This window comes from Orcinus orca, chromosome 2, assembly GCF_937001465.1.
Source record: "Orcinus orca chromosome 2, mOrcOrc1.1, whole genome shotgun sequence".
NCBI classification, from domain to species: Eukaryota; Metazoa; Chordata; class Mammalia; order Artiodactyla; family Delphinidae; genus Orcinus; species Orcinus orca.
Genome location: NC_064560.1, coordinates 108,450,560 through 108,463,070, shown reverse-complemented (window position 1 = coordinate 108,463,070; position 12,511 = coordinate 108,450,560). Strand labels below are relative to the sequence as shown.

Sequence of the window (12,511 nt, the reverse complement as noted above, 5' to 3'; positions counted from 1 at the left end):
TTCAGGTAGACTGCCTATGTCTTCCTCATTTGTTAGGTCTGGTGGGATTTTACCTTGCTCCTTCATCTGCTGTGTATTTCTCTGTCTTGTCATTTTGCTTAACTTACTGTGTTTGTCTCCTTTTCACAGGCTGCAGGTTTGTCGTTCCCATTGTTTCTGGTGTCTGCCTCAGTGGGTTAGGTTTGTTTAGTGTGTTGTGTAGCCTTCCCGGTGGAGGGGACTGGTCCCTGTGTTCTGGTAAATGAGGCTGGATCTTGTCTTTCTGGTGGGCAGGACCGCAACCGGTGGTGTGTTTTGGGGTGTCTGTGACCTTATTATGATTTTAGGCAGCCTCTCTGCTAATGGGTGGGGTTGTGTTCCTGTCTTGCTAGTTGTTTCTCATGGGTTGTCCAGCACTGGAGCTTGCTGGTCATTCAGTGGAGCTGGGTCTTAGCGTTGAGACAGATATCTCTGGGAGACCTCTCATCAATTGATATTATGAGGGGCTGGGAGGTCTCTAGCGAACCAATGTCCTGAACTCGGCTCTCCCACCTCAGAGGCACAGGCCTGACACCTGGCCAGAGCACCAAGACCCTATCAGCCACATGGCTCTGAAGAACAGGGAGAAAAAAAGAAAGAAAATAATAAAATAAAAGAAAGTTATTAAAATTAAAAATAATTACTAAAAACAAAAAATTAAAAAGTAATAAAAAAGGAAAGAAAGAAGAGAGCAACCAAACCAAAAAAGAAATCCACCAATGATAACAAGCTCTAAAAACTAACTGTAGTTAAAGAAAGAACAACAAGAAAAAAAATGGACAGACAGAACCCTAGGACAAATGGTAAAAGCAAAGCTATACAGACAAAATTACAGAAAGAAGCATACCCATACACACTCACAAAAAGAGAAAAAGGAATAAAATATATATATCATTGCTCCCAAAGTCCACTGCCTCAATTTAAGATGATTATTTGTCTATTCAGGTGTTCCACAGATGCAGGGTACATCAAGTTGATTGTGGAGATTTAATCCGCGGCTCCTGAGGCTGCTGGGAGGGATTTCCCTTTCTCTTCTTTGTTCGCACAGCTCCTGGGGTTCAGCTTTGGATTTGGCCCCACCTCTGCATGTAGGTCGCCTGAGAGCGTCTGTTCTTTGCTCAGACAGGATGGGGTTAAAGGAGCAGCTGATTCAGGGGCTCTGGCTCACTCAGGCCAGGGGGAGGGAGGGGTACGGATGCGGGGCGAGCCTGCAGCGGCAGAGGCCAGCATGACGTTGCACCAGCCTGAGGCGCGCCGTGTGTTGTCCCCGGGAGGTTGTCCCTGGATCACGGGACCCTGGCAGTGGCGGACTGCACAGGCTTCCGGGAGCGGAGGTGTGGATAGTGACCTGTGCTTGCACACAGGCTTCTTGGTGGCGGCAGCAGAGGCCTTAGCGTCTCATGCCCGTCTCTGGGGTCCGCGCTGATAGCCGCGGCTCGTGCCCGTCTCTGGAGCTCATTTAGGCGGTGCTCTGAATCCCCTCTCCTCGCGCACCCCGAAACAATGGTCTCTTGCCTCTTAGGCAGGTCCAGACTTTTTCCCAAACTCCCTCCTGGCTAGCCGTGGCGCACTAACCCCTTCAGGCTGTGTTCACGCCGCCAGTCCTCTCCCTGCACTCCGACCGAAGCCCGAGCCTTAGCTCCCAGCCCCCACCCGCCCCGGCGTGTGAGCAGACAAGCCTCTCGGGCTGCTGAGTGCCGGTCGGCACTATCCTCTGTGCGGGAATCTCTCCGCTTTGCCCTCCGCACCCTGTGACTGTGCTCTCCTCTGCGGCTCCAAAGCTTCCCTCCTGAGCAATCCACAGTCTCGGCCCGCAAAGGGGCTTCTAGTGTGTAGAAACCTTTCCTCCTTCACAGCTCCCTACCACTGGTGCAGGTTCCGTCCGTATCCTTTTGTCTCTGGTTATTCTTTTTTCTTTTGCCCTACCTGTGTACGTGGGGAGTTTCTTACCTTTTGGGAAGTCTGAGGTCTTCTACCAGCATTCAGTAGGTGTTCTGTAGGAGCAGTTCCACGTGTAGATGTATTTCTGATGTATTTGTGGGGAGGAAGGCAATCTCCACATTTCACTCCTCCGCCATCTTGAAGGTCTCCCCTAAACAAGATTTTAAAAGCCCACATGTGATGTGTCCACCAAAACACATGCATGAGAATGTTCATAACAGCTTTATATTTAATAGTCTAAAACTAGAAACATCCAAATGTCCATTAACAGGAGAAGAGATAAATAAATTGTGGTATATTCATACAAGGAAAGTTGCATGGCAATAAAAAGTACACCACTGACACAAACACCAACAGGGAGGGATGGATATCACAGACATTATGCTGAGTGAAAGCAGCAGATACTAAGGCATATATTTATTTCACTTATTTGATGCTTAAGACTACTTGATGGCAATAAAAGTCAGAATAGTGACTTGACAGAAAGGGGCAGGAGGAAACTTCTAACGGTAATGAAAACATTTAGTATCTTGATCTGGGCAGTAGTTACATAAGGGTATGCATATGCAAAAATTCATCAAGCTGTACACTTAAATATGTGCACTTTGTATGCTTTATGTATGCTATGCCACAATAAAAAAGAATAAGTTGTGAAAGAATATGTGCTCAGAATGATCCATTTTAATTTTGCTAGAAAGTCATAACTTATGAGCTGATTAAATATGATGTGGAGAAAGATGAACCCGTTCGAGATGGAAATGGATATTGCATCAAAGTTCCCAAAGGTACAGTGGATTTTTATTAACCTGTGCCTTTTCTTACCTTAACCAAGTGACTCTTAAGAACTAACATATCACAGCTAAAATGAACACATGGTAAAATTCATCAGAGTGGGGGAAAAAAAGAGGTTTATTTTCGTACTCTTGGAAATAGATAAATTCCAAAAGATAGTAATTTACCACTACATGTAATATAACTATAATTTGAAAGCTAGCTTAATAATTTCTTGATTATGAGGTAAGCATTTTGCAGAAGCGGATATGTAATTATGGTTGCAAAACTACGGTTAGCTTTAGCGGACCTTTCCTTTAAGCTTAAACTACTATGCGTTTGTCTAATTGTGTGTGTAAATCATTATTCAGTGAAAGATTAGTATTAAAAGAATTACAAATGTGTGGCCATAGAGAATAATGTACTCTGTGTGTGTGTGCATGGTGTATATATGTGTGTATATGATATACATGGAAATACATGTACACATGCATGTAAAATGACTTCCTGCAGTCAGCTTGTTGCCACTGGGTTGTATGGCATCAGTTTTAAAAGAAGGTTAATACTAAAAGTTGCCTACTGCTAGTACATAAAATAACAATTTACTTTCTTCTGTCTTAGGTGAAGTCGGACTCCTGGTTTGCAGAATCACACAACTCACACCATTTAGTGGCTATGCTGGAGGAAAGTCTCAGACAGAGAAGAAAAAACTGAGAGATGTCTTTAAGAAAGGAGACCTCTATTTCAACAGTGGAGATCTCTTAATGATGGACCACGAAAATTTTATCTACTTCCACGACAGAGTTGGAGATACATTCCGGTTGGTTTCTCTGAATTATTGAGCCAAAAACAAACACATGCACAGTTTGGCTTACTCCTAAATTAGAGTCGCATTCCACTTTGGTTATGGTACTCCATTTCCTTCTGTCTCTTTGGCGTGTCAATTCAACCTCCTGTATTCCCAGAAAACAAGGAGCAAAATACATGGGGTATCACTCTGCAATGCATAGTTATCTTGGTTGAGCAACACCAGATGAAACTAGGAGAGAAAACCTGTGTCTGATTTTGGGCACCTAAATAACTTAGTCCATCCAATTCCTCCCATTTATCCTCAATTATTACCAGTAACTCAGGTCAGCCAGGGATTTTCATACTGTTTCCAATCATGAGGCTTTTTCTCAGATATAATCAAATGCAAATTAATGTGAAGCTGATCTCGTTGAAGAGGAGGTGAGGGTTCTGAGCCCCATCTGCTCCTGTCCCTCCCACTCTCCATTCCCAACCAGATGGTTTCCCACAGAGCCCACAAGTCAGTACAGTGGAGTTTGAAAGTCATCGTAATAGACCATGAAATTAATTCTCAGCAACAGCATGGTCCTCCAGCTTCATGACACTTCTGTTTAACCAGCTTCCTTCCCGTATAAACTCCCTCAGGCCAGACCCTGTGTCTGCTTGTTCACCCACCAGCACCTAGTACAGTGATTACTTTTTGCATGAATGAATGAGGAAGAGATGGAAGTTGTCTGTCTGTAGTAGAAAGAGCATGGATATGAATGAGAAGAACTCAGCTCCCAGGCTTCCTCTTTACCCCTGAGCAGCTGTGTTATCAGGCAGGTAATCTTTCTGTACCTCAGTTCCTTCACCCATGAAATGAGGGTCCCAATGATCCTTACGGTTCCTTCCATCTCTAATATCCCATGACTCTGGATCTATATCATTATGTTATGCCACCTTCATGTTACTAAAAAAGATACTTCTGGGAGATCTAAAGAATTTTTAAATGTAAGACAAAATTTAACTCTTTATTCAAAGAAAAAGTAGCACCTGATTGGGCACTAACATTATTCTCCCTACAAATAGAGTATGATATTTTCTTTCTTATTAAAAGCTTTTTCATTGCCATAAGACCCTGAAAAACAAGTATGAAATTCTAGTTAATAGACATTTACTAACTGAATTAAATAGCAGCCAAAGTTAGTGAGTGAGGGAAGTGAGAGACTTAAACACAGCAAAAAGTCATTGAGATTTATTTTTGATTTCTAGTGCCTTTCTTAGGCCAAACCCATATTTTAACATTAGAACATCATTCTGTGTATCACATTTCATGTGGCAAGGTTAAAATTCCACATTTTATTCTTTAGGTCTATGCCTTTGTCTTTCATGCCTCAAGCAGGGTGCCTCTCCCATGACTAAGTTGGAGAGTTTGGGGGCCAAGGTGAGGAAGACAAACGCAGCCACCCCACAGAGGTCTGGAGGAAACACCTGTCACAGACAACCTGCACCGCAGACCACCAGTGACCTCTGCTAACCTTGCCTTTTCTTCCAGGTGGAAAGGGGAAAATGTGGCCACCACTGAAGTTGCTGACATAGTAGGACTGGTTGATTTTGTCCAAGAAGTGAATGTTTATGGCGTGTCTGTGCCAGGTATGCACAAGATATTATAAATCAATGCCAAAACTCCTACACTAACAGAATATAATTTTAACCCCCGTGCAAAGTTTGTCATCACTTCCTCCTGCCAGCTGGAGAATCAAACAACTCTTTCCCAGCCTCCTGGGAGTAAGGGGCTTATGTCTGGTTTATGTGCCATTATAAATCAGACAGGTCAGTACATCTGAACCTGGCCTTCCTCTGTGGTTCACTCCCCAGCTGTTCTTGGGCTCTCAAGCAAGCCAAATCTCTCCACGATGCAGGGTCCATGCAGCATTTGGCATGCCTCAAGAAAAGAGGTATCATGCTTGAGAGCTTGGAAGTGGTATCTTGGCCTCTGAACTGGGAGGCACAAGTAAGAGCAAGTGCCGTTGCTAGAGGAAAAAAGCCAGGAAGGAGCTGATTTTTTCCAGACTCTTCTTTTAAACCAAGTCCCTGACCCCAGCTTGCTCCACTGAGTTTCAGAATCATCACACAAAGTGCTGTCACCAAGCCTCTGTCTGCAGATCTGCCTCTGCCAGCAGAGTGGGGAGGGTGAGGTCTGATTTGGGGTCCTGGCTCCAACACCTGCTGGCTGTTGGACTTCACGCAAATCACTAAATTAGAGATAATACCAATCCTGCAGTTAAGATTGTCGAGAAAACTAATTCATTTTAATTACATAAATACTAAATGTATATTTATCAGACACGTACATGAGGGTTGTCATGAAAAGAAATCATTTTAATTATAGATGTCAGAGAGGATTAAAACTTCCAAATCACTATCCAAATATAAGGTACTAGGGGAATCGGTATTCCCTAGAACTCAGTATTTGGGATTCTCATCTATACTCAAAATGGAAATCCCAAAGTCCCTTTTACCTGAGCTATGATGGTTTCACATGACATTGTGCTGGCCTTTTATTTTTTAAAGAATATTTGAGGCTTTCTCTTGCCTGCTCCTCTCCAACCCGGTGACAATGACTTGACAGGAAGTGTAGCCACATCTCAGGTCAGAGTCTGAGGGGTGCAGAATACTTCTCATGTTGGATTTCAGGCTGAATTAACACAAGGGCCCATATTGTGGTTGTCAGCCATGGCACCATGCTGGCCTCTCACAGACCCTACCTGGAATATGTTGCATGCCCTTCTAAATGCTGGAGTTTTTAAAGTAACAATACAAAAGAATGAGTATGAGAAGGTAAGAGAATATGGGAAATGGAATGGAAAGGCCTAATCCACTGCTCTTCAAAGTGGTGTCACCTACAAATTGGCACTCGCCATCTGCCTCTACAAGGATCAAATTACGAGCCGCTGCAGCTGCAGACCTTCAACACGCCCTGAAAGGAGTTCAAGGTGGACATCAGGAATGAGGCACTCTGTGCTCTGGGAAAAACTGGCAGAACAGGTCTTCAGATAGATATTTTCAGGAGAAGATTTTATGAGCCCAATTCTTGCATCTCCTCATATCTAGAAAAGCACTAAAATCCTTCATGGTGACATCTGCTCCTCGTGACTAGCAGTGTCCTTCGTGAGACTAGCAGATACCTTCTGCAAAAAATATGTGCCTGGTTGCATGTACTCCCCCTTCACTAAAATCCCATGTGTACTGACCTTCTGCCCTACCTCTTTGGAGCAGTTTCTCAGAGCTATCTGAAATGCTGTCTCCCAGGCTATAGTCCTCATTTTGCCCCCAAATAAAATTTAATTCACAACTCTCACGTTGTGCATTTTTTTCATTTGACAGTAGGATCCCTGGGCCAGCAACAGCATCATCGCCCAGGAGCTTGTTAAAAATTTAATATTTCTCATGTTAAAAATGCCCACCCCAGAACTACTGAACCAGAATCTCTGGGGTAGGGCCCAGGGAGCTGTGTTTTAACAAGCCCTCCAGTGATTCTTAAAACAAATGAAGTCTGGTTTTGGAGTGATGAAATTGTTCTAGATACTGGTGATAGTTGCACGACATTGTGAACGTACTAAATGCCACTGAACTGTATACTTTAAAATGGTTAAAATAATGAATTGTATGTTTTACCACAATTTTTAAAAAACACTGAAGTCTGAGAAGCCTGGAGGCCTAGTGGTTCTGAAAATTTAGCCAGTCATCAGAATCATCTGGGAAACTTTTTAAAGCCCAGATCTGGGGTTTGGGACTAAATCTTTGTGTCTTTTTTAAATTCCCAAATGGGTCTACCACCCAGTAAAGTTTAGGAGCCATTGATATAGAACAAAGAAGAGGAGGCTAATGGGTTTCACATGATTGGGAGACAAGTCAGGTAGAACAAGGAGCAGCTGTGTTTATGTTGCACTGGAGAGCAGAATAAAACGGATGGATTGAAATGACCAGGGAGCAAATTTTAGCCTGAGAACTCTCCTGTAGCCAGAGGGACCAACAACAGAGTGGTCTGTCTCCTGAGGTAGACAATGTCCCACCAACTGGGATAAGTAAAGAGGCTGGCTGTCCACCTGGGATCCTGTGAGAATTCTTACAGCAGTGAAAGATTAGAGATGAACCCTACAGTCTCTCCTATTTTCAGATTCTGTGATTCTCAGTGCCACTCTTGCAGCCTAGAAATGTGGCAGATCTATCTAGAGAAAGACATCAGTCCACCAGGGTGATTCTCACTACCGAAGGGCTGAACAAGGCCTTCACAGAGCTCAGCTTTGGACCAGGAAGAAACTTCTAAGTTTGGGCCTAGACTAGAGATGACACCAGAACTGCCAGACTACTCTCTAGAGCTTTATATTATCAATAGAACTTTCTGCAGTGTTCTGAAAATGTTCTATATCTGCACTGTCCAGCATGGTAGCTTATAGCTACCATATGGCTGTTGAGCACTTGAAATGTGGCTAGTGCAACTGAGGGACTGAATTTTTCATTTTATTTAATTATAATTAATTTTAATAGCTACATGTGACCAGTGGCCACCATATTGGATAGTGCAACTCTAGAGAACCTCTGGCCCGAACTGCTGCAGACAGGAACCTTCCCCCTGGAGCTGAACTAGCCCCAGCCAACCTCTGGGAGTCAGGACAGAGACCTGAGATCCAACAGCCCCATTTGCCTCTCGGTTGGGCATTGCCTCTGTCAGAGCAAGAAGCAAGGAGCCAGTTGACTCTGAAGATTTCTGTTGCATCAGCCTCTGCCTTAATTCTAAAAGGAGCTCATTGGAGACATTCAAGATTCCTGAGACCGGTACCTTTGAGACAGCTACCAGGAACCCCTAGAGAAAGAGGGTATGGTGCCCTGCCTCCCTCCTTCAGATATGAGGCAAAGTAAATGAGGATGCATTTCCTTTCTTATAATTTTTCCTCTTGTTTTCTGACTTCTTTAGAGTCATGGGAAAACACACAACCACCATGGGAGAGATTTTGAAAGCTGGGGCCCAGGTGACGAAGGGCGGCTCCTTCCCCCTCTCTGATTACAGTTAAGTAGTTCAGGGAAGTGGACCTGGACTCCCACTGGGTCTGCCTGATCACGTAGAAGAGGTATTAATATGTAATTACCACTGTCCTCACAAGAAAGCAATGGTAATTGTTCTAAACACCGGGAAGAAAGAGCTGTTAGGATCTGTTTCCCCTGTGGAGAGCACAACCTCTCTGGACTAGAAGGCATCCAGGTGGGGAGGTGGGGGTGCAGTGGGCACATACCTTGATCTGCCTTCACCCTCCTGTCCTGCAGCCTCTCTGAAATGCAGAGGCAAAGCTATTAGGAACTGTGATTATATGTCTCAGAGGTGAACATTTGTGCCTGGAAGCACAACAGACCTGACCTGTGACCCAAAGAACCACCTGAGCCCAATTATCCTTGACAGGGGAGCAAGGGTTTTTCACCAGAGTCCAAAAAATTTTTTAGCCACTAATTCAACCTTTTTCCCATTCTGGTGTTTACATCTAGGCTGCCAAGAAGGATGATGTCAATAAGCACAGGATCTTTAGCCAGCCTGCCTCAATTCCATTTCTGGCCCTGCCTAGTATTTGCTGCATGAACTTGAACAAGTCTTTTTTTTTTTTGAACAAGTCTTTTAATGTCATTAAGCCTCACTTTCTTCACCTGTAAAATGGAGATAACCTTTGTACCTCTTCATAAGGTTGTCATGAGGGTTAAATAAGACAGTACATAAAGCACACTTAGTAAAGGACCTGGCATGTAATAAAGATTCAATCAATGTATAGCTTGTTGTTTTGTTGTTATCTTTAATTCACTTTAGAATTTAACTTCTACATATATTTGAAATAAAAATTCCAGCTATCCAAAAGAAACCCATGCCATAAATCTGTCTCAGTTCTCTGTACTTTGACCTAGCAAAGGTCATTTATTTTATCATAAATAAAATAAATAGCTACAACCCACCTAATTTTTTCTCACTTTAACTCTAGGTCACGAGGGTCGAACTGGCATGGCTTCCATCAAGATGAAGGAAGACCATGAATTTGATGGAAGGAAACTCTTTAAGCATGTGGCCGATTACCTGCCCAATTATGCAAGGCCCCGGTTTCTAAGAATACAGGTGAGACCCCTTGTTATAAAGTTCAGTTATCCTCTCTCTTGGAGACACCTGAGTCTAAGGGAACAATTCCTCTTCTACAATGGCGAGCACAACGGCCAAATTTTCACTACCCTTTCAGGAAGCTAAATGAGGAAGCAGAAATACCAGAAAATATAGCTAGCTGAAACCAAATCCTAATCCCTTTTTCCCTAAAACCACAGGCAGTTCATTCAGCAACAGTGTTAGCAAATAACTCACAAAGTCTGTTTGATGAGGTATAACAAACACATAATATAGAAATGCTCTGACCCTCTTACTGATTGTTTCCAGTTTTAAAGAATGGAAAAATCCCCTGAAGTCCTGCACCTTTCTGTGATGTGAACTTTAATTGGGCATCATTAGCCAGTAGGAACTACCAAAGGCTAAACTGTCACGGATAGAGATTTTTTTTTTTCTTTCTCAAACATTAACCCCTTAGTTTAACACTCTCACTTTTGGACCTTGAGCTCTGTGATTCTGTAGCTGAAGATGTGAGAAAAGAAGTGTTAGATTACCAGATATTGCTAAGGTTAAACGGTTATTTCTGTTGATGTTCATAAAACACTGACATGCTTTACAGTGATGGTTGAGAGACATGAAAGTTGAAATATCCTCAGATCATCACCTATTTATTGAAGAAGAAACAAGTCTTCAGTGTCACAAACAGGCTGAAAAAAAAAGTTGTCTGTGTGTACATGATTCCTTTCCCCACCCCACCATTAATCAGAATATTCCAGGAATACTGGAAGCTCACCAAGTGACAGACTCTTCTGCTCCGTATTCCACTGTCTGCAGACTCTCTCTCCCCACTTGTGATCGTCAAGCTTTAAGGGAAGGAAAAATACCTCCACAGAGGGCCCCCTAGTGGAGGTTCTGAAGACAGGATATCTTGGTATCACACAGAACCTGCTTTCACAGCTCTCAAATGATTGTTTGATGTTTTTCAGGACACCATTGAGATCACTGGAACTTTTAAACACCGAAAGGTGACCCTCATGGAAGAGGGCTTTAACCCTGCAGTTATCAAAGATGCCTTGTATTTCTTGGATGACAAAGTAGAAATGTATGTGCCGATGACTGAGCACATTTACAACGCCATTAATGATAAAACTCTGAAACTCTGAATATTACCAGAAGGGTAACTCAGTGTATTTCTAGAAAGAAACTGAATGGACCTAGTACAGCCACTTGATATAATCCCACTTTAATTTGATTGAAGATTGTGCAGTGCAATTTTTTTATGCATACCAGTAAGGAGAGACTTTTTAAAATTACACCCGAACCTTTGCAAGTGAAAAGATTTATATGTAATTGTTTTTCAATTTGCACCTACTGTTTGTATTTGCAAACTAAGCTTGTTAGAGGGAGGATGTTATTTTTTAAAATATGTAATAAAATAGATGAACACCAACATATGCAATGGCACTTCTTCCTGACTTGATTCTAAATGCGAACGTTGAGCCTGACAGTATCATTGGCAATTTTTCACAGGTGTCCCCTTTATAATGCTAATGGCATTCTGAGTAAGAAGTGGTAAGGAGTTGGGAGGTGAGGGGGTAGGTTCCCAGTGAACAACCCAATGGAAATCCAGCTCTAGTGTAAGGCCAACTCTACCCCCAGAAGCATCCTGGCCACTGTCTACAGCATTAGCCAACAAGTGATAAAGCCACCTATAGTCTTTGAAGGAGCTTAAGTCTAGAGCATCAGAGCTTTATACATAAAAGGTATCCAGCAAACTTTTTAGCTATATCAAGGGTTGCAAACTCAAGTGGCTTCAGGATTTGTATTGGTAATGCGGATGAGAAGAGCAGGTCCCAAATGAACGTGGAAAACTTGGGGACAGCCACGACGCAGCTTCAGTCAGCTGATTATTGTCATGGGGCTATAGAGCCCAGGTACTTCCAAGATCTGATTATTCACAAAACAGAAATCCAGATATTTATGTGAATCTCCCAATTTTTAACATGTAAAGTCTCACATATTTTATAATTTCCACTCACCCCAGAGAAAATGCAACTGTGCACCAGAGAAGTCCCAGAGGTCCAGCTCGCACCCCCAGGCTCACGTGCTCCTCAGTCTAGAGCTGGTTTCACTCCACAGCCAGTCTCCGGCCAGAGAGCCTATTCAAGGATGGAGGGCTTTGGGCGTGGCACAGGAGGATCTGGGAACAGCAAGGAGCTCTCTCAGACAGGCTCTTTGTCCTTACACTCAGCTGCCACCCTTTCTGAGTAGAACCCCATAAGCTCTGCATGTGTCAGTCACAGAGTTCCAGGAGCAGGTCCTTGGTGGCGGCCCTCAAGATGACGTATTCCTTACTAGAGCTTGTCCTAGGTCACAGGAGCATCATGCTCACTAAGTTCACATCTAGGAAGTGTGACTCGAGTTCACCCCAGCCTCCCTAAAACAGGTAGAGTTTCCTTCCCTAGAGAACATCTTCAGACGACCAGGAGCTAGAAAGGAGCCCTAATTCTCCCTCAATTTAGTCCCTAAATTGAAAAGCCCCAGGCAAATGTATTCAGGGATTCTCAATGATACATGATGAGGGGTGGCCAGCCCCACCCCCAACACAGTATTAGAAATATTTTTTAAACTCTCTCCACTTTTTTAGAGGGGACTCCTAAGAAGACTCATGACCAGAATCCCGCTCATTATGCCCAACAGTAAACATTCCCTGAGCACTTAATATGCATGAGGGACTTGAGGATGGCCTAAGGAAAACTCTGGATATCACTGCATCTCTGTGAATTTAGGCAACAATTTAGAACAACTGTTGCTTGTGGGTCAGCATTTGGGAACTTTTGCAAAATTCTAGGTATCTCTGCTTTTGCTTTATTGATC

At 43.2% G+C, this 12,511-nt stretch overlaps 1 protein-coding gene across 1 annotated transcript in view; it reads left to right on the top strand.

Annotated features, from left to right (window-relative positions):
* Positions 1–11,090, top strand: part of SLC27A2 (solute carrier family 27 member 2) — a 60,242-nt gene extending 49,152 nt beyond the window's left edge. Inside the window, exons 6-10 of the mRNA XM_004281286.3 lie at positions 2,654–2,744; positions 3,352–3,550; positions 5,057–5,154; positions 9,525–9,655; positions 10,621–11,090. Of these exons, the coding sequence (XP_004281334.1) occupies positions 2,654–2,744; positions 3,352–3,550; positions 5,057–5,154; positions 9,525–9,655; positions 10,621–10,797 (696 nt within the window). The 3' untranslated portion in view covers positions 10,798–11,090. The remainder of the gene's footprint in view (positions 1–2,653; positions 2,745–3,351; positions 3,551–5,056; positions 5,155–9,524; positions 9,656–10,620) is intronic.
* Positions 11,091–12,511: the final 1,421 nt, after the last annotated feature.